The sequence below is a fragment of the Acipenser ruthenus genome, chromosome 5, assembly GCF_902713425.1.
Source record: "Acipenser ruthenus chromosome 5, fAciRut3.2 maternal haplotype, whole genome shotgun sequence".
Taxonomy (NCBI): domain Eukaryota; kingdom Metazoa; phylum Chordata; class Actinopteri; order Acipenseriformes; family Acipenseridae; genus Acipenser; species Acipenser ruthenus.
Genome location: NC_081193.1, coordinates 23,446,800 through 23,468,275, shown reverse-complemented (window position 1 = coordinate 23,468,275; position 21,476 = coordinate 23,446,800). Strand labels below are relative to the sequence as shown.

Sequence of the window (21,476 nt, the reverse complement as noted above, 5' to 3'; positions counted from 1 at the left end):
TATATATATATATATATATATATAAATTAGCTTTCGAGTTAAGGGGAATGAAAGCAACGAATAGAGAAGAATGGGTAATCGGGAAATATGCAAATCTCAGCATTACAAGAGCCAATCAAATCGCGTGAAAGTTGCCCAACGGCTTCTACATTGACAGCGTTTTAAAGTACCGTATCTGCAGACATGTTTCGCCCTGTTTGGGGGTCATCAGTGCAGCGCAACTGTACTTTGACTTCTGAAAAGCTCAGGAGAGTAAGGAATAACGAGTAGCTATACTTATACTTAGATACTGTACTTTGATTTTGAAAACACTGTGGATGTAGAAGCCGTTAGGCGACTTTCACGCAATTTGATATATATATATATATATATATATATAATCGTCTTTACTCGAATTTAAGTCGCACTTTTGTGGGCAAAATAAAAGTTCAAATTTGGGGGGGAGCGACTTGGATTTAGTTAAGGTTTTACATTTGCGCATGTCAGTTATTCTGGTGCGCTTGAACAAGACCAACTGTACACAGCACTGCCCACTACAGATATTACTCTCGGTACAGTACCGGTATATTGAAATGGCTGCACAGCAAACTTCATGAACCAAGTAGAATTAATGCAGCTTTTAAAAGAAAAGTAATTTTGTTGGCTGAAGCAAAGAGAAACTGTGGCATCTGAGATGTGTCAGAAGATGGAAACGCAATAATATAATAATACTATAATATTAAAATGATCAACGTGGGTCTGGCTTCAAAATGAAAAATCATGTATTTCTATATCTTTCTTTCTCTGTCTGGAGGAGCACAATAAACAGGAACACTAAGGTATGTACTGCTTAATGGCGGATTCTCCATCGCTCTCTGATTCTCTAACCTTACTGTTATTATGGTCTGTGCCCGGTTTAACTACGGGAACCCCACTAGTGTAAACTCCGAAGTCCTAGCTCAAACTACACATTTCTGTCTTTCACTGATTTTGCTTGCGAACATGACAGAGTCATGTTGGCCAAATTAAACAAACAAGGACAATAAAGCAAACTGAAATAAAGTTCAAGGTAATTTACTCTTCCCCAGTACAGTAATATAGTGTTCCCTGCTGGCACCTAGAAATTAAAGTAATTTAACCGTTAGTTATTGTGTTTTTTTTTCATTACGAGTTTAATGTGACTTGCATTCAGGGTCTTTTATTTATTTATTTATTTATTTTTTTATTTTTTTTTGGTGTCCATATTTGGGGGTGCGACTTGAATTCAGGGGTGACTTAAATTCGAGTAAACACGATTTTATATACATACATATATATATATGTTACACGCATATTGTGAAATAAAGCATTTCGAGAAATGCCTAGATCGTTCAGGCATTTTGCAAAATGACTGCTGTTCTAGGCATTTATTACACTATTTGACTGATTTTTAAAGATTTTCAGTCATTTTGTGAAATTACTGTTTCACTCGGTCATTACATGAAATGCCTAAAAGTTTCATTGTATTTCATGAAATGACTGGCGTAAAGGGCATTCTGTTACACTATTTGACTGGTTTTAAAAGTTAATTAAGAATGAGGAGTATCTGTCATTTTTGTTTTAGCATTGATTTACATTCATTTTTAAAATGTCAACTTTTCAGATTGTTTACTGCATTTCTTGTGGTTTATAATGAGGTGATTATAATGACAGATTATAATCAGGGGTTCACATAACTTTTATCACTAGGTTCTCACATGAGTACTTAGCAGAAATGGTTTGGTACGCACTAAAATTAGAGGTCATTATCCAAGTCGCTGTCTAGCTCCACCTCCTCCAACAGTTCAAACGATTGGGATGTCAAGAATTGGGTGCAAATTTGGATCTAGATTCTAGTGCCAGGGTACCTCATACAGCGCAAGCAACATTAAATTCTGGCGCCAATAGACATGTTTGTTTTGTTTGTTTATTTATTATTATTATTATTATTATTATTATTATTATTATTATTATTATTATTATTATTATTATTATTATTTTGTATGTATTAGCAACCATAGATGATGATAGTTTCTCATTGGATCTGGATCTGGACTCGCATGACCCACCCACACTCCTCCACATACACAGGAGAGAAGGTTTGTGTCGTGTGAGAAGTTGTAAAGGGGGCTTGATTAAGGCGGTATTTAATAATTTAGCAGTAGGCGCTCTGGTGCTAAACTTTCAAAACAGTTTACCACCAATTTTCAAAAAGATTTGCACCCCTGTCAAGGATGCTGAGTTCAGGATCAAAGGTTTCAGTGGTCATCTTACACATATGAATATGCATCAGGGCAGAAAGGCGTGAAGCTGATTAAAATGTTGACATGTGAAAACCCCACACTCACAAGCAGCACTGCTTAATGGCAGTGTCAGAGACAACAGTAGTTCATGAATGTTTTAAGTAGGAGTCCGGATTGCTGGTTATTACAATGTTTAACAAATTATCACACATTCTCTGTTTATTTCAATTGCCTACCACCAAATTCCAGCCCTGGGGATTTAAAAACAAAAAACTTCTTCACTTTATTAGTGGTGTTGAACACGTTAGCTTGACGGCACAATGGTATCTGTAGAAGTATATAAGTGAGGGGAAAAAATATATATTTTAAGTAAAATGCTTAAGTAAATGTATTTTTTCTAATGTAATGGCTGTCAAACAGACACCTCCTCTCATCCGGACTTGGGAAGCGAAATGTCAGTGAGCTTCCACAATGCCACTCCCCATAACTGCATCCCTCTTCTCTGAATGGACAGCTAAATCAAGATCCCTGCTGTCATTGGTTGTTTCAAGTGTCCATTAAAAGAACATGATTGGGGGGGGTCCCCGAGTGGCTCATCCAGTTAAAGCGCTGCCGCGGGGAGAGCAGGATGAGTCGTACAGCTTGGACGGCACCGGTTCATATCCAGGCTGTGCAGAGGCTGAACTTTGCTGGGGACTCTGAAGGGGGCGTCACATTGGCTCTGACGCTCCCAGGGTGGGGGGAACTGGCAGGGACTCCTCATCCCGCAACAGCAAACCCTACTGGCCAGACACCGAGCACATTCAGAGTGGATAAGAGGCAGGCCTGGTCTCTGTTCTCCGGGATCGGTAGCCTGCCCATCTCTGCTCTGGATTGCTCGGCGTAAGCGATTCTGGCTTTAGGCTTGTGAGATCGGAGGACGCTCACACGCCCTCAGAACCTCTGTGCTGTGTGGGGACTCGCTGCAGTGAGGAGAAAAAACAAAACATATTTGGACATTCCAAATTAGGGAAAAATAATAATTGGTCACTCCTAAATTTGTTAAAAAAGAAAAAAGATGATTGTTATGATTATGAATTGGAGTGATTCCACCTATCGCGCTCCTTTTTTATTTTTTATAAAACCTTGAAGCAGCCAATGATAGCGCTAACAAGGATGGACTTTTTATTGAATGGAACCTTCTGGCCTTAAATGAAATATGGGGACTGGTATTTAATTATGGTCAATGATAATAAGCTCAGTTACCTGGAGATTGTTGACAGATCCCAGAGACCTTGAGACTGTAGAAAATAGAGAGGTTAGGCAGGTGTGGGTCACAGCCTGATAATGCTTGACCTTGCAAGCGTGAGCACCCTTGCTGAATATATGAAAAATGCTTTCCTGTTAAAATGTACTGACAGTACGCATTTACGTGTTAAAACAATATGGAAGTCTCCATTTGTTTTTTATTGGTGTGCATGCGTACCTGTGTACCAGTTATCAGAACCCCTGATTATAATGAGAGATTATAATAGTTTAAGGACTCAGTTGGGGCAGTTAGAACTTTATAGTCCCAAACTACACAGAATGTGCCTCTTATACCAGAAGGTTCATAGGGGGCATCTCTTACCTCGTTTCCACGACACTGCAACACCGTGCTGGCATGGTGCTGTCACTGTTGTGAAAGCGTGTAGAGTTCTTTCCACGATGTTTGTACAAATCCATACCGTGCCGTGCCAGCATCCGTTCATATCTGATACTGGCACGGCACGGTGCTGACTGTTGTGCGTGAGACTATGCAACGGCACAAGAACGAAGAGTAAAAAAAAAAATGTTGTTAAACAAGCTCCGTGGGAGGATTACGAAATTAAAATGCTGATAAAAACATGATGTGAATATAACATCCAAAAACAGCTAAACACTGCAGTCAGGAACATGAAGGTGTATAACCAAATATCCCAGATATAAGAAGCGCAGGAATTGAAAGAAACAGTGTCCAGTGTCGTGACAAAATAAAAAAATTGAAAGTTGACTATTGTAAATATAAGGAGTTTTTACAAGAGTTGCTGACCTAAACGATGCAGTCCCAAGTAGAGCAAGCTAGAAAGTATAAGCATAGAATAAAGGTTGTGGTTATTTTTTCTGTCTAGCCTATTTCTTTGTTTCGTTTCTTTTTTTTATTATTGATTTATAAAAAGAAATACTGTCCTAAATAAGTTATTGACATGGAATATCATTACAATAATTAATCTTTATATTGGATGCTTTTATCCATGGGGAGTCTCACACACACACACACACCACATTTAGCTAGGGTGGTTAGTTACAAAATAGCCTTTTAATGCATGCATACACCTTCCTCAGGTTACAGCTGCGATCTCCAGCGCTACCAGTTCTGGAGGACTGCGATCATTTAAAATCCATGCCAACCAAGTCCGTGCAGGTCAGCGTAGAGTTGGTGCAGGACTTAAGTAGGACTGGATTGCACCCTTTTGAAAATCCACCTGAAAGTATCTAGCTAAAGATGAAAAGTTACTTCTGCCAATTTAGTACCTTAAAAACCAGTGGACAGCACAGGAACTTACTGCAGTAAACTTCAACATAAGAACATCATAATAATCCAAATATTTTAGCACAGAATATATTCTGTTATTTTATTGTAACACTAGTTATATCTCAGACTTAAATTCGCTTGAACTGGCAAGACAACCTCTCTCGAAAGGTTTTTATTTCCGATTACAAAGCATTTTTGTGATTTTAAACATTTTTTAATTTTAGAAAATAGAATTCATGGATGTATAGCACAATTTTTTTTAATTAAATGTGGTTTCAGGAAGATGTGAGAACAATTTTAACACCATACTGCATACAACTAAAAGTAGCAAAAATGTTTGCGTTAATAATACCAAATGACCAGGATTAGGCGTAACTACTATTAGAGTGGGGGGGGGGGGGGAATTATCTGGGAAACCAATATATTTGATTAAAAAATAAATAAATAAACCTATTTCCATTCTTGGACTGTGTACCAGAGTATCACACAAGTTTGAATCCAGGTTTGTTCTTTGGCAGTGGTTCCCAGCCTGTTCTCGGGCATCCAAGATCTCCTTTTGTTTTTTTAAATGTTTTTATTATGTTCACTCTCTCCTTCCGCTGCAGGAAGAAGTCAGATGGTGGGTCTGACTCTGGCAACTCGAACAATAACAACAACGCAGGTGACGGGGAGGAGGAGGGAGAGGAGGATGAAGATGAGGAGTACGATGATGAGTACGTTCCAGAGTGGCATGAGGACTACGACGATGACGACATCGATGAGGACGAGTTCTTCTCGGACGAGGACGAGTCAGAAAACCTCGAGTGAGACTTCAGCCCCTACGACTTAATACATAACAAGAAAAAACAGCACGCCATTGTCAAGTATGCAGCATTTCATTAAAAAAATAAGTTTAATAAAATGTGGTCTAAAAATAAACACACACAAAAGGGGTAAATAATTCAAAATAAAAAGTCACTTCGAAATGTTACTCGGAAGCTAACCAAAGGTTTGGAATCTCTTCTCTTTTAGATGGGAAATCCTAGCAGTTGTTTCTTTTTTTAATATATATATATATATATATATACACACACACACACACACACTTTAGTCTTACAGGTAAGAATACTGTTTAAAGGAAGATTTTTTTTTTTTTTTTTAATAAAACTCTGGAAGGTAGGTAAGTGTTGTCTTTTTATGGAGGATTTTCTCTAGTTTTAAGAAACAGTTTAAGAAATGTATTTGACAAGCTTGTTTCAATGGAAGACTAATTCAGTATGACTAATTCAGTATAACCCATTTGTGGCTTAAGTATTAATGATCATTTGATTGTATAGGTTTAGACCAAGCAAAACATAAAGCGCACACACTTTTTTTTTTTTTTTTTTTTTTTAACCTTTTGATGTAATGATATTGCAACCCCTCAAGCTTCCGAATGTGAAAGGAAATGGGAAGGTGCTCGTTTCAATGGAATATTTTTTTTTAAAGATTTTGTTAGAAGGGCTCAACCTGAACCTTGATGGCCCTGTGTAAAAAATGTGTGACCTAAAGAGTGATACAAAAAAGAAACAAATCTAAACCAAGGAGTGAGCGTGGATGTGGTTTGGATGCTCCAAAGTGCCCCACCAAAGAGTTAAACTGATAGGTCTCTGTTTCTTAACCCTCAAAACTCCATGCACCTGTCACCTCTTCTATAGTACAGAGATTTCACTGCAATATTTGGTCAATACTGTGGCTTATAATCAAATAAATAATACATTCTGTGTTTTTGGGGTTTTTTTGCAAAGCAGCACTTCATATAACATGCTTTTCTTGTGTTTTTTTTTCTTTTAAAAATTAATTGTTTTCGAGCATGTTAAATGTTCACTTATATAGACAAATATTTGTTAAGATATCTCGGATTCAGTCCGACAAGTCTGATGGGAGTTTTCAAGTTAGTTCTAGCAGGGAGTTGGGATATCCTTATATATTCATATAGTTATATTGATCACCTATAATCTTCTATCTTTCTGGGGGGGGGAGGGAGATGAAACTGAAGTTATGCGACTTCAGTTTACTAAATAAAGAGCTTTTTCTGCTAATTGATGTTTGTTATTTCTTTGGTACTGGCTTGTATCTCGAAATGGGTAATAAAAGTAAGGCGGGGGGTGTGTTTTTAAGCACAATAATATACTTGTAAGGCAAAGCAATGGCTGTAGAAAAAAAACGTGTTTTTTGTTGTATATCTATCCTGTTGACACAGACTAAAAAGCTTACTGTGTCGCCCCTGGGTTTTCAAAGCGTGGACAGATAATGTACATTCAGTACATTGTGGCAGAAGAAAACATGGGATGGGGAACAAATGTTTATTCAAAACAAGTCTGATATTGTATAAGATTCTGAACAATCTTGCAGTACATACAAATAATATATATTGTAATGATAATCCCTAAACTCTTCCTTACAGTAACCACATTATCCAAATAATGTAATATCACATTAGTAGGAATGAATCCTGTTATTCACACTAGAAATGCCCTTTGCTGTTTTTTTTTCTCTGTACAACATGCATTTACAAGTGTATGTTGCAGGTATATAACTGAACACCTATCTTTCTGACAGCATTCCTTGTCTGGAGGTCTGATTTTTACATCCTGCTGCATGAAGTCGCTTAGAATATTTCAGTCACTGCTGAAATATTCATCTATGATTCCTTCAACTTCTTCGCTTGTGTAGTCCCGCACCAGGAACTTGGCTCTGTTTTCTGCTCCCCTGATCATAGCAGAAAGAACTGGAGAGCAGAGAAATGAAGATGATTACCTTTAACACTTGGGACCCCGGGAGTCTCTAAACATGTTTAGGTCTTGGCCTAGGGGGCTACAGCAAGTTTTCACTGCTCAATATGTAACTAATGATTTTGATTTTAGAGATGCATATTTAAATGGGTCAGGTGCTAACAAATACAAACTAAAAATATAATATGATTGAAAGAACCCATTAAAGCCACAATATTTCTGGGTTCTTACCTCTACCCGATGAAGGGCGGAAAAGGCAGAGAATCTTCTTATTCATGGCGACAGCCCTCCCAAGCTCATACCCAACCCCAAGGGAAGGTTGCGTCACCTCTGCTACAATCACTGATAAAGAGAAGACAAACCCCTGACGACAAAGTAAAAATGTAAGCAGTGCTGTACACTCATCCTTATGAATGGGAGAATTATGGTTCTTGTACTCTGTAATCCTATCCCATGCTATTTTACAAGAGAAGCATGATGTTATCCCCCACAATGCTTGAAAGCACCAATCCTCTTAAGCTTGTTCTGCACAGGAAATTCATTTGAAATGTATGCTGTAGCTGGATAAGATCGCCTTGTCTGCTTTACTTAGATTTCTGTACGATTCTGTCAACAAAAAAATAAAAGGACATTTCAATCAGTCACATGTCAAAATAGAGATGAAGCATGCATAACAGTTTAAAACTGTCTGGCTTAACTAGCTTATTTTTAAACATATGGGTCCTTTTATTGTCAGGCATGGTGGATCTTGGAAATGTACTCCTTCATCAAAAGTCCTTATCAGCTGCACCTAGTGCAGTTTTAACAATAGTCAATTTATTTCAAAAGACTTCCCTTTTGAGCCAAGGGTTAGGAAGCTAAAGAAAAAGAAAAAAAAATAATTCAATTTTGATTCTCAAACTATAACACAGCCAGTGGATGCAATGTGTGGCCTTTTGTTGCTACAGGTGTTAACCTAACTATAGATGTCCAGCTTCTAGTTTGGACAGAGAAGATTTTGTCCTTTGAAGAATGTAAAAAAAAAATGTAATGCCTTCCTTTTTGGATATATTTAGTCCACAGAAATCTAAAATTACAAACTTATAAAATAGCCACAAAAAAATTAATAAATTAATTTAAATGACAATTTCCTAAAGTAGCTGTGCAGGTTTCTTTACCATCAGACTCCTCCAGCCACTCCACATCCCTGTCGTGAATGGACTTGTCTCCCTGTGGGACAGCAACCTCCCCTGAGGAGAGAACGAAACAAGAACAGGACCCTTTCAAAGAAGACCAATGCACATGTGAGAAACTGGACTCCATCTTGGATTTCGTTCACTCAGAAGGCTTGTATCTCTTCATGCAATTGATGCAGTAATTGCTTAAATAGACAATAATATATGACTAAAAAGCAGGTAATTGTATTTGCAAAGTAAAAATGATGCTGGAGTACTGGCATTACAGGGTGATCCCCTGCACTACAGCAAACTGAAACACAACCATCCATGTATGAGCAGCCCAGTGAGAGTATTAACTGAGTGCTCTGCAAAAATACACTCCAGCAAAACCAAGCCTTAACCACATACCGTATTGCAATATATAGGACTATTACCCTCTCTTAAACGTGACTTAAATAGGAGACAAATTGCTTTCAGAACGCCTAATATTGTCTCCCTGTCATAAGGTCTGAATATGCTCTTAGGTACTAAATTCTGATGGCCGTGAACTGTTAAAAAGAAGACTGCTACAATGTCCGAAATTCTGACAACGTACAAAATAATACAGCCTAACATGATATGTACTGTACTAGTACCAGGGGCTCTGCAGGACCCGATTGAAAATGAGATGTGTATCTCAAGGTCTTCAATCCTGGTTAAATAAATGCATTTGAAATACATTTTAGTACCGATCACTTAAGTTAGCAACACTGCTATACTTGTTGATTCTGGATGGAAAATTCCAGTAAATCATTTTTTTCACAAAAAGAGGGACATTACAATTATACATACACATATTGAAATATATGAGAGAGAGAGAGAGAGAGAGAGAGAGAGAGAGAGAGAGAGAGAGAGAGAGAGAGAGAGAGAGAGAGAGAGAGAGAGAGAGAGAGAGAGAGAGAGAGAGAGAGAGAGAGAGAGAGAGAGAGAGAGAGAGAGAGAGAGAGAGAGAGAGAGAGTTAGTTAGTTTAAAACAGCAGGCTACAATAAACACCTTTCTCGGACAAACCACTGCAGCTGACGTGCTCTGTTAGAACTTTTCCGTATTGTTGCAGCTTCTGCACGATCTTCTGATAAATCTCCACGTCCTGCCTCCCTCCTCGGATGCTGCCGCAAAAGTATATGTTGAAAGTCATTTTCATAAAAAAACAATCTAATTTGTACTACATGCAATCCCTTGCCCTATCTGTCTGGTTTTATCGGTGCAATGCAGGTTGACTCGCGCGCTGGGGAAAGATAACCACACGTGACAAAACTACAGTCACTGTCATGGCAAATTTAGCCCCGCCCACCCCCTGCTGTAGTCGTAAACGAGTCACGTGGCGATTTCGTAAACAGAGTTAAAAACAAAATATATTTGTGCGTTTTTATTGGTATTTAATCGTAATGTTGATACTTTTCTTGCTTTTGTTATTTTATTGTCTCTGGGTGCTTTACATTACATTGATCTGCGTATAATTAAATAAATAACCTTTACTTACAGTAAACAAATCATAAAATATGGTTTAATTACTATATATCACAATTAAACCATAGCCATTTACGTATTTACACGTAACTCAATTGATAACAAACTATATTTAAGAACTACATTTCCCCAAATTCCTTTCCGCTTAACCCCGCCCACCCCATGGGTGCACACCATCCACGCCACCCACACCGGCCTTAGCCCACAATGCTCTGTAGATGTTATAAAGAGATCTTGATTCTGTAACATTTGTGACATTGTTTGTGTACCTGCCTTCCTCAGGGACGTAAAGTTGGTTGTCTATTGACGATTACTTTTTCGTTTACAGACATTTCAGTGTAAAAAGAGAGAGGAATCATTTTCAGATTTGCCGACTCCTTTTTTCATTTAAATGGTTGCTGCCGACTGCCTTGTCGTTTACAGATGTGTGCAAGGAGAGACGGATCTATTTAAGATTTGCTGATTGCTTTTTCAAGGTTTCAGTTAACATGATAATAGATCAGACCGGTTTAAGAAGTTTTAGCCACCTCCGGAAAGTGAGTATGTATATATATATATATATATATATATATATATATATATATTACAAAATTATAGTAAAACAAAACACAGCTGTACCATACATACAACTAAGGCTCTTGTTGAGCTCCTGCAGATTCTTTTTTTAAGCACCCAAATAAAACTCTCCTTAAGAGGGATATCTTTGCCAAATAATATTTTTAAAACCTTCTTTTTTCCCCTTCTGTTACTCATTCACCTTACTTCATTTACAATTACTAACACCATTTATTTGTCACTATTAAACTGTTACTATTATTTCAACATCGTTTGTTTCGCGACCTCTAGTGGCTACTAATACTACATCCAGCGTTCACAGGCTGAACTGAAAGGTAATAGGTAGAGCCCCGTGAAATTTTTTTTAATAATTTTTCATTTTGTTTTTCACAAATTTCGTTTTATTTAGTTTTATAAATACACTTTAATAAAAATAACTCAAATAGATGTATGTCAATGATTTGATTTCCTTTACATGAGTAGATGTTAAAACTCCATGCTGATTTGAACTCGGCTTTCGCCAAGATAAGTACCAACTAAGATGTAACTTTACAGTAAACGAATGTGATCCATCTGCATCTCCATCCATTTGCGTTCCATCTGATGATGTAGATATCCTTCTGCCTGGTGTTGATGGCTGAAGTGTAATGCTGGCTCCAGGGATCAGCTTATTTTGCCTCCCAGCGCATCAGCACACACAACGGCTGCAATGCTGGCTCTGGGGATCAACCACAGTGCGGTCTGCCCACCGCCTCAGCATAACAACCGTCTGGATTGAGCTTAGTAGGGTACATCTCTGGGGTCTTCAAGTGAGCTCCTTCCATCCTCGGTGTTTCATCGACTAGCCCACGACACCTCAAGAGGGCTCGACAGTGATTCTTGCATCCCAGCATACACACAACAATAGGTAACAATAAAGGTTGTTTGAACTGTCTATGCTGATGTAACAGGCAGTTTTGTGTGACACGGGTTCTGTCTCCTGTCGGTGAGATGAGATGAGGTTAAAAGCTCTGTAGCCATGAATGCAGATGAATGGCTCTTACACCTAGACTGCAGGTTGTTTGAGCCTGGCTTTTTCAAGTTTCTTATAAACTTAAACCATCATTATTTTTTTTTACATTTTGTTGAAATCCAGGTATTTCACTTGGAATTTCCCATTTACATCACATGTCAAACAAACATGAGTTCCCTTTCAAGTACAAAATGTAACCATTACCTAATTAGATATAATCCCTTATAGCCCAAATTACCTGAGCTGCTCCTTTTATGAGCCCTGTATGTGTCAGATGTCACCTCCGCCCCCCAGGAGATAAATATGAGTGACGCGCCATCTTCTCTTTCAGCCTTTGCCTGAGGAAGGAGAGAGCTCTGACTTTGTCATAACTACGGAGATAAATTGATTGCTGCTTGGCTCTTTGTGAGCCAATATTAAAATTCTTGCTTGCGCCTTTTCATTCATATATATAGGGACTCAACAGAAAAGAATGAACTAATTAACTTCAATAAATATATAACATTTAAATAAATAAACAAAATTCATTCAAAAGTTGTGCATGCTGATGCGCTGGGGAGGCCAAATCAAGACTGATCCTCAGAGCCAGCATTGCATAATATAATAAAAATATAAGTTTATATAAAGTAATGTTAATTAGGATTAATACAGATTCAAAGATAGAAGTAAAAATGATGTCACAATATATAGAACACCATTACATCATCTAAGAATAATTCATGGATTTGAATGTAAACAATAACAAGTAGTTGTCATGCCGTCAAAAACCTACAAATACCTCCAATGTTTTGATTCAAACACAGGCTCCCTTGAGAAAGATATGTACAACATATCGAAACGTTGGGCAGCTGGCTCTTTGAGCTAATATATATATATATATATATATATATATATATATATATATATATATATATATATATATATATATATATAGTGCCTATAGTAAGTATTCACCCACCTTGGACGTTTTCACAGTTTGTTGTGTTACAACCTGAAATCTTGATGCATTTAATTTACACAACCTACTCAACACTTTGAAGAGGCAAGATAATTTTTTTTGTGAAACAGTTAGTGAATAATAAAAAAAACCTGAAATGTCTTGGTTAGATAAGTATTCACCCCCCTGAGTCAATGCTTGATAGAACCACCTTTGGCTGCAATTACAGCTGTGAGTCTTTTGGGTTAAGTCTCTACCAGGTTTGCACATCTGGATCGTGCAATATTCACCCATTCTTCTTGGCAAAATTGTTCAAGCTCTGCCAAGTTGGATGGGGATTGTTGGTGAACAGCAATCTTCAAGTCTTGCCACAGATTCTCAATCAGATTCAAGTCCGAGCTTTGACTGGGCCACTCTAGGACAATCACTTTCTTGTTTTTAAGCCACTCCAGTGTCGCTTTGGCTGTGTGCTTGGGGTCATTGTCCTGTTGAAAGGTGAATCTCCATCCCAGTCTTAGGTCTTTTGCAGACTGAAGCAGGTTTTCCTCAAGGATTTGCCTGTATTTAGCTCCATCCATTTTGCCCTCTACCCTGACAAGCTTCCCAGTCCCTGCCGATGAAAAGCATCCCCATAGCATGATGGTGGCACCACCATGCTTCACAGTAGGGATAGTGTTACCTGGTTGATGTGCTGTGTTGGGTTTGCACCAGACATAACACTTTGCATTTAGGCCAAATATTGTTTCAATATTTGGCCTAAATATTCAATTTTCGTTTGATCGGACCACAGAATCTTTTGCCACATCTTTTCAGAGTCTCCCACATGCCTTTTTGCAAATTCCAAGAGGGATTTTACGTTTTTTTTTTTTTCAGAAATGGCTTCCTTCTTGCCACTCTTCCATACAGACCAGATTTGTGGAGTACCTGAGCTATTGTTGACACATGGACAGTTTCTTCCATCTCAGCCATGGAACGCTGTAGGTCTTTCAGAGTTGTCATTGACCTCTTGCTGGCTTCTCTGACCAGTGCCCTTCTTACCCGGCTGCTCAGTTTGGGAGGACGGCCTGCTCTAAGCAGATTCTGGGTGGTGCTGTATACCTTCCACTTCTTAATGATCGACTTGGCTGTGCTCCAAGGGATATTCAATGCCTTTGAAATCTTTTAATACCCCTCCCCTAATCTGTGCCTTTCCACAACTTTATCCCAGAGTTGTTTTGAAAGCTCCTTGGTCTTCATGGTAGTATCTTTACTTTGAATGCACTACCCAACTGTGGAGCCTTACAGAGACAGGTGTATTTAATCTGAAATCATGTGAAGCACTTTTATTGCACACAGATGGACTCCATTTAACTTATTGTGTGAATTCTGAAGGCAATTGGTTGCACCTGAGCTTATTTAGGAGTGAAAGGGAGTGAATACTAATCTAATTAAGACTTTTCAGGTTTTTATTTTTATTTGATTTGTTTTTTTATTTGTTTAACAACAAAAAAACAGGAACCTATTCTGTTCTGGAAAAGGTAATTACCAGGGATAAAACAGCACAATATTTTGGAATTGTAAAGAACACTGTGACTGATATTAAAAAGTCTGCCTCAGATATTTAAAAGTTTGCGGTCTTTGATAGCAGCGATGGGATTTTTGAGATCTTTTTGAGATCCAAGTACTCGAATCAAACTCCACTCTCCTCTACATACTGTACTAGTGTACATAAACCTCCCAAACAATGCCACAAGTCCTATTTCAAACGCCAAACACACAATCAAGTAATATATTAAGTAATTAATATAATGTTTGCCTTCTTGTGCAATTAATTGTATATGGTCAAGAATTACTAAATAACGTAAAGTATTCACATTCACGTTTCCACATAACTTTACATTAAATTGTAAAAAGAGATGCCTGGCCTACCTGTTTGAAGTGTGTCTCAGGGGTCCTTTACTTTAGTGCAGTAGTTCCAACATACAAATAAAAACTGTACTAAACATAAATGGCCATTTGGTCCAAAATCATACAGAACAATTTCAAGTGAAAAAAGCCTTCCACCTATGGGAAGACTGGGGAATGGGGTCCACGAGTCTGTGGTAATTGCAACTTTTTCTCCCTTTGAAAGTTTTGTATGAACAGCTGCAACATGATTTTCTTTAAGTTTTTCCAGCCTCGCTGTTATTGTTTTATGAGTCGGCACAGTATTGGGATAATCTTACATCGATTTCAAAACTGCAGCATTCATGATTCACACGCACTGTCCTCATAGGGGATAACGTGATCACGCCCTGTTCGGCCCCAATACCTAGCAAATGTTGTTATGGATGTTTGCTTTTTATTGCCGTCAGTAGCTCCATCCACAATAATTCTGAATGTTTTCATTTCAAATTGTGAAGCATTGAACTTGTGTTTTTGTGGTACGGCAATTTTGTTTGTCATAATTATTTACATACCACAGTTTTCTCGTCCGGTTCCTCAAAATACTTCCAAACGTGGCTTCCTTTGTTTAGAGATGCCATTTTAAATATAGAACAAACTCAGAAAAAATGCTTGTCATTAACATTACTACCCCGTCGTGGAATTGATACCATACCACGCCTATTACAGGCATGAACACACACAGAGTGCACCAATGAAGTGCCAGATCGACCGAGAATAAAACCCGCCCCAGTGTCAATCTTTCTGTTGCACCAATTAGAAAAACTACTTGGAGGCAATTGCCAAACCCCTTCCTTTTTATAATATCCGCCCTTACTGTGGCACTAGAGCAGTCTGATGCGCAACTACTGATGATAAATTACTAAAATTAATGCATAAAAAATAAGCGTTAGGTGACATTTGTCACGTGAGCGGTTATATGTCTAGCATATTATTAGACATTTAACCACTTCTTTAGAGTTTAAATGTTTAAAATTCCTATCCCAACTTTATTGGTACCAAGGTCGGTACCAGTCATCTGGTTCATACCAGAATCTGTACCAGTGACCCAGTTCGGTCTGGTTTGACACCAAGACCGTTACCAGTGCTCCATTTTTGTGCACTCTGTGTACACAACAGTTTTCAGCACCAGTCAGCTTGCTGTCTGTTCTTGTGCTCATGCATTGCAAGGCTGAACTGTTTTTTCAACCTTGCACCATGCCTGGGTTTCACTTTTGTGCTGGTTGCAAGAGAAACAGTCCAGCAGAGGATAAGCACGACAGGTGCATCATTTTTCTAAGAGGACACTGGAAAGCAGGCTGGCACAACATGTCTCGCCCCATTCATCTCCTGCAGTGCGGTCAACAGAGTCCCCACTACCTGTTATATCAGGAGCTAGGAAACGATCGTCTATGGGTAGGAGCAGGACTAAGAGCCGGTGCTCCTCTAAATCCTCCTCTTCATCATCAGGCTCGGAGAGCTCTCCCTCTCTTCCACCAAGGAAGAGGAACAGGAGCCGCTGTAGCAGGCCTTCTGGTACTGACCAGGTTGTGGGGCAATTGGAGAAGCTTTTTGAAGCTATGAACCAGCAGCAGTCCCTTTTGACGGAGCTGCTGCGAGACGCCACCCCCCCCCCCCCCCCCGATTTCCTGACTCACAACCAGAGCAGGAGGACGCCATGTCCCTTACTGCATCTGAGGGCATGGACACCCAAGAACGATGCAGAATCAGATATCTTGGCTCCCTGTCGGAGGAAATCACATCCCTCACATCAGACGTGCAAACACTCTATATTTGAACGGTTAGGAATCACTGTGAACCAGTTGAAAAGCTGGTTAACACCCTCTGAAAGGTTGTCTATCTCGATGTAAGCCTCAATTCCGGAATTCTGTCTTAGAACACCACCTCTTACTCACAGTGTCTCATCACTGTATGGAGGCTCTCTCATGGTGGAAACAACCAGCTCATCTGTGCTTGGGCACAGCTCTGGGCTGTGACACGAGGAGAGAGGTGGCGAGTACAGATGCTTCCAACCTAGGTTGGGGGGCTCTCTGGAACAGCTTGAGGGTCTCCACATAAATGTTTTGGAGCTGCGGGCAGTTAATCTGGTTACAAGGGAGACGTCTTGATCCGTACGGACAACACAACAGTAATGGCCTACATCAACCACCAGGGGGGGTTCCAGTTTCTCTGTCTCAATTGTGTTGCCCAGGAGCTTTTGCTATGGGCTCATAAGCACTTGCTTTCAGTAAAAGCAGTTCAACTGCCAGGGGTGAGGAACTGGGTGGCGGACCTCTCCAGAGGTGGCCCCCACAGTTCGGAATAGCGACTTCACCCAGAGGTTGTGAACCTCATCTGGGGGAGGTTTGGGTGCGCACAGATATATCTCTTTGCGACTCAGGAGTCCACCCATTGTCCCCACTGATATTCCCTAGTGGAAAATGGTCACCCCCATGGCATAGGCGTGCTGGCCCACAGATGGCCCAGGAGTCTGCTCTATGCTTTCCCACCATTGCCACTGCTTCCACTGTGCATGGAGAATATCAAGCAAGATCGGGCCTGGGTGCTCTTAGCAGCCCCAAAGCGGCCCAGGAGAACATGGTTCTCGACCCTGGCACAGCTCCTGTTCGGTCAGCCGTGGGAGTTGCTGGCCCGTCACGACCTGCTGAGCCAGGTGCGGGAGACTCTGTGGCACCCAGGTCCAACAGCTCTGCAGCTTGGGTCTGGCCCCTGAGTGGAGACATTTGAGCCGTCTCGGGTTATCTGACAAAGTCATTGAGACGCTTCCGAATGTCAGAGCATCTGCACGCTCCCAGTATGGTTACAAATGGGGTATATTCCTGATGTTGTGTCAGTCATGTGAACTGGACACCATGACTTGCCCCATGGCAGATATACTGCAATTTTTGCAGGACCTTTTTGATTGAAAGGCAATCTCCCGCCACACTTAACTCTTTTAAATTCAGCTCTATTTCCACCTGTTTTTTGTATTTTATTTATGTATGTGTAATTACTGGATAGTTTGTGCTGCGTGCATGTAACTTATATGAAATGAAAGGCCACACAATTTCCTTTCATATTATATAAGTTGCAACAGGATCAGGCATACTATATGTGGTAGAGATGAGAATATATACTGAACATCAAAAGAAACATATCACTTATATTAGAGCACCAAAAGAAACTTATAACTTATATTTGGATAAAATTCACTAGATGTGTTTTAGAGCAGATGCAGTGACTTTTATTGTGCTGATTAACAACAGTTTGTCTGGTTATACCGTCTTGCCAGGTTTGAAATTGCTGGCTGTGAGCACCCAAGACGGCGAGCCACAGTACGCTGCCCTAGTCCAGCCTCCAACATGACGATTGCACAAAGGCTCTGTTCTCTTGACAGACATGGCATATTGTGGTTTTTTTTCTGTGATTTTCTTTATTGCTTTTATTCAAGCTTGCAATTCAACAGCTGAAATCACTCCATATCCAGGGTCCAATCAACTGTCTCACTAATTAGGTGATTAAGTGCATATGCTTCAGTCATAGTCACTCAAGCGTGTCATGGTCAAGGATGAATGATCGAGTGATTAAAAAGAAATCAAAAACATTTTGTCAATGTCCATCATTTATATACCTTATTTTTTTTAAATAAATATGTTATAGTGATAAGTTTCTTTTGATGCTCGATGTATGTAAAAAAATAATTAAATAATGCTTTTCCAAAAGAATCATGAAATGAAGAAGCAGCAATATCCTTTTTGTAATGAGGTGACCAGACCTGAACACAATATTCTAGGTGAGGTCTTACTAATGCATTGTAAAGTTTTAACATCACTTCCCTTGATTTAAATTCAACACTTCTCACAATATATCTGAGCATCTTGTTGGCCTTTTTTATAGCTTCCCCACATTGTCTAGATGAATAGTCTAGATAAATATTCAGCGAAAAAAGGCACTTTACAGAGCATTTAAAAGGGACCAAAAACAAAGTACACAGAAAGAGTACTTGGAACTGCAAACACAAGTCAAAAAGGAAGTTAGAAAGGCCAAGAGAGAGATAGAAATCAATATTGCTAAGGGGGCTAAAACCAATTCCAAAATGTTTTTCCAATATTATAACAGCAAGAGAACATTCAAAGAGGAGGTTAAATAAGAGACACAAATGGCAAAATCATAGATGAAGAAAAAAAATAGCAAATATATTAAATGATTACTTTTCACAGGCTTTTACAAAGGAGGACACGGACAACATGCCCCACATGTCGACCTGTTCCTATCCAATTTTAAATAACTTTAGCATAACAGAGGCAGAAGTGTTAAAGGGACTAGGAGCTCTTAAAATAAACAAATCCCCTGGGCCGGATGAGATCCTCCCAATAGTACTCAAAGAAATGAAAGAAGTTATTTACAAACCGCTAACCAAGATCATGCAACAGTCTCTTGACACAGGGGTTGTACCTACAAACTGGAAAATAGCTAACGTAATACCGATCCACAAAAAGGGAGACAAAACCGAACCAGGTAACTACAGACCAATAAGCCTGACTTCTATTATATGTAAACTTATGGAAACTATAATAAGATCCAAAATGAAAAATTACCTATATGGTAACAATATCCTGGGAGACAGTCAGTATGATTTTAGGAAAGGGAGATCGTGTCTAACTAACCTGCTTGACTTTTTTGAGGATGCAACATTGAAAATGGATAATTGCAAAGCATACGACATGGTTTATTTAGATTTCCAGAAAGCTTTTGACAAAGTCCCGCATAAAAGATTAATTCTCAAACTGAACGCAGTAGGGATTCAAGGAAATGCATGCACATGGATTAGGGAGTGGTTAACATGTAGAAAACAGAAAGTACTGATTAGAGGAGAAACCTCAAAATGGAGCGAGGTAACCAGTGGTGTACCACAGGGATCAGTATTAGGTCCTCTGCTATTCCTAATCTACATTAATGATTTAGATTCTGGTATAGTAAGCAAACTCATTAAATTTGCAGACGACACAAAAATAGGAGGAGTGGCAAACACTGTTGCAGCAGCAAAGGTCATTCAGAATGATCTAGACAGCATTCAGAACTGGGCAGACATTTGAATGACATTTAAATGACATTTAATTGAGAAAAGTGTAAGGTACTGCTCGCAGGCAATAAAAATGTGCATTATAAATATCATATGGGAGATACTGAAATTGAAGAAGGGAACTATGAAAAAGACCTAGGAGTTTATGTTGACTCAGAAATGTCTTCATCTAGACAATGTGGGGAAGCTATAAAAAAAGGCCAACAAGATGCTCGGATATATTGTGAGAAGTGTTGAATTTAAATCAAGGGAAGTAATGTTAAAACTTTACAATGCATTAGTACGACCTCACCTAGAATATTGTGTTCAGTTCTGGTCACCTCGTTACAAAAAGGATATTGCTGCTGTAGAAAGAGTGCAAAGAAGAGGAACAAGAATTATCCCGGGTTTAAAAGGCATGTCGTATGCAGACAGGCTAAAATAATTGAATCTATTCAGTCTTGAAAAAAGACAACTACGCGGCGATCTGATTCAAACATTCCAAATCCTAAAAGGTATAGACAATGACGACCCAAGGGACTTCTTTGACCTGAAAAAAGAAACAAGGACCAGGGGTCACAAATGGAGATTAGATAAAGGGGCATTCAGAACAGAAAATAGGAGGCACTTTTTTACACCGAGAATTGTGAGGGTCTGGAACCAACTCCCCAGTAAAGTTGTTGAAGCTGACACCCTGGGATCCTTCAAGAAGCTGCTTGATGAGATTCTGGGATCAATAAGCTTACTAACAACCAAACGAGCAAGATGGGCTGAATGGCCTCCTCTCGTTTGTAAACTTTCTTATGTTCTTCTTATGTTCTTAAGACATTTCTGAGTCAACATAAACTCCTAGGTCTTTTTCAGAGATTCCTTCTTCAATTTCAGTATCTCCCATATGATATTTATAATGCACATTTTTATTGCCTGCGTGCAATACTTTACACTTTTCTCTATTAAATGTCATTTGCCATGTGTCTGCCCAGTTCTGAATGCTGTCTAGATCATTTTGAATGACCTTTGCTGCTGCAACAGTGTTTGCCACTCCTCCTATTTTTGTGTCGTCTGCAAATTTAACAAGTTTGCTTACTATACCAGAATCTAAATCATTAATGTAGATTCGGAATAGCAGATGTGGTACACCACTGGTTACTTCGCTCCATTTTGAGGTTTCTCCTCTAATCAGTACTTTCTGTTTTCTACATGTTAACCACTCCCTAATCCATGTGCATGCATTTCCCTGAATCCCTACTGCGTTCAGTTTGAGAATTAATCTTTTATGCGGGACTTTGTCAAAAGCTTTCTGGAAATCTAAATAAACCGTGTCGTATGCTTTGCAATTATCCATTGTCGATGTTGCATCCTCAAAAAAATCAAGCAGGTTAGTTAAACACGATCTCCCTTTCCTAAAAGCATGCTGACTGTCTCCCAGCATATTGTTACCATATAGGTAATTTTCCATTTTAGATCTTATTATAGTTTCCATAAGTTTACATATAATAGAAGTCAGGCTTATTGGTCTGTAGTTACCTGGTTCGGTTTTGTCTCCCTTTTTGTGGATCGGTATTACGTTTGCAATTTTCCAGTCTGTCGGTACAAGCCCTGTGTCAAGAAACTGTTGCATGATCTTGGTTAGCGGTTTGTAAATAACTTCTTTCATTTCTTTGAGTACTATTGGGAGGATCTCATCCGGCCCAGGGGATTTGTTTATTTTAAGAGCTCCTAGTCCCTTTAACGCTTCTGCCTCTGTTATGCAAAAGTTATTTAAAACTGGATAGGAACAGGTCGACATGTGGGGCATGTTGTCCGTGTCCTCCTTTG

General features: G+C 39.1%; 2 protein-coding genes across 3 annotated transcripts in view; one reads left to right on the top strand and one right to left on the bottom strand.

Moving 5' to 3' along the window:
- The window catches only part of LOC117402445 (cullin-9-like), a 79,278-nt gene extending 72,761 nt beyond the window's left edge, over window positions 1-6,517 (top strand). Inside the window, exon 42 of one of the 2 annotated variants that reach the window (XM_034921342.2) lies at window positions 5,379-6,517. In XM_034921342.2, coding sequence (XP_034777233.2) covers window positions 5,379-5,580 — 202 coding nt within the window. In that variant the 3' untranslated portion in view covers window positions 5,581-6,517. Of the gene's footprint in view, window positions 1-793; window positions 1,189-5,378 lie in introns of those variants that run through there. The other variant, XM_059023849.1, reaches the window with a different exon arrangement.
- On the bottom strand, window positions 6,518-9,998 carry dnph1 (2'-deoxynucleoside 5'-phosphate N-hydrolase 1). Its single transcript, XM_034003582.3, has 4 exons — window positions 9,717-9,998; window positions 8,684-8,755; window positions 7,758-7,868; window positions 6,518-7,522 (listed from the first exon to the last, which is right to left on the bottom strand). The coding sequence occupies exons 1-4, from the start codon at window positions 9,862-9,864 to the stop codon at window positions 7,413-7,415; spliced, it is 441 nt and encodes a 146-aa protein (XP_033859473.1). The 5' UTR covers window positions 9,865-9,998; the 3' UTR covers window positions 6,518-7,412.
- Window positions 9,999-21,476: the final 11,478 nt, after the last annotated feature.

Coding starts and splice junctions, on each gene's coding strand:
- dnph1 (XM_034003582.3), bottom strand. CDS start 9,864: ATGAAAATGACTTTCAACATATACTTTTGCGGCAGCATCCGAGGAGGG. Junction 8,756..9,716: donor CAGTGGTTTGTCCGAGAAAG/GTGTTTATTGTA, acceptor TTCTCTCCTCAG/GGGAGGTTGCTGTCCCACAG. Junction 7,869..8,683: donor GTGGCTGGAGGAGTCTGATG/GTAAAGAAACCT, acceptor TCTCTTTATCAG/TGATTGTAGCAGAGGTGACG.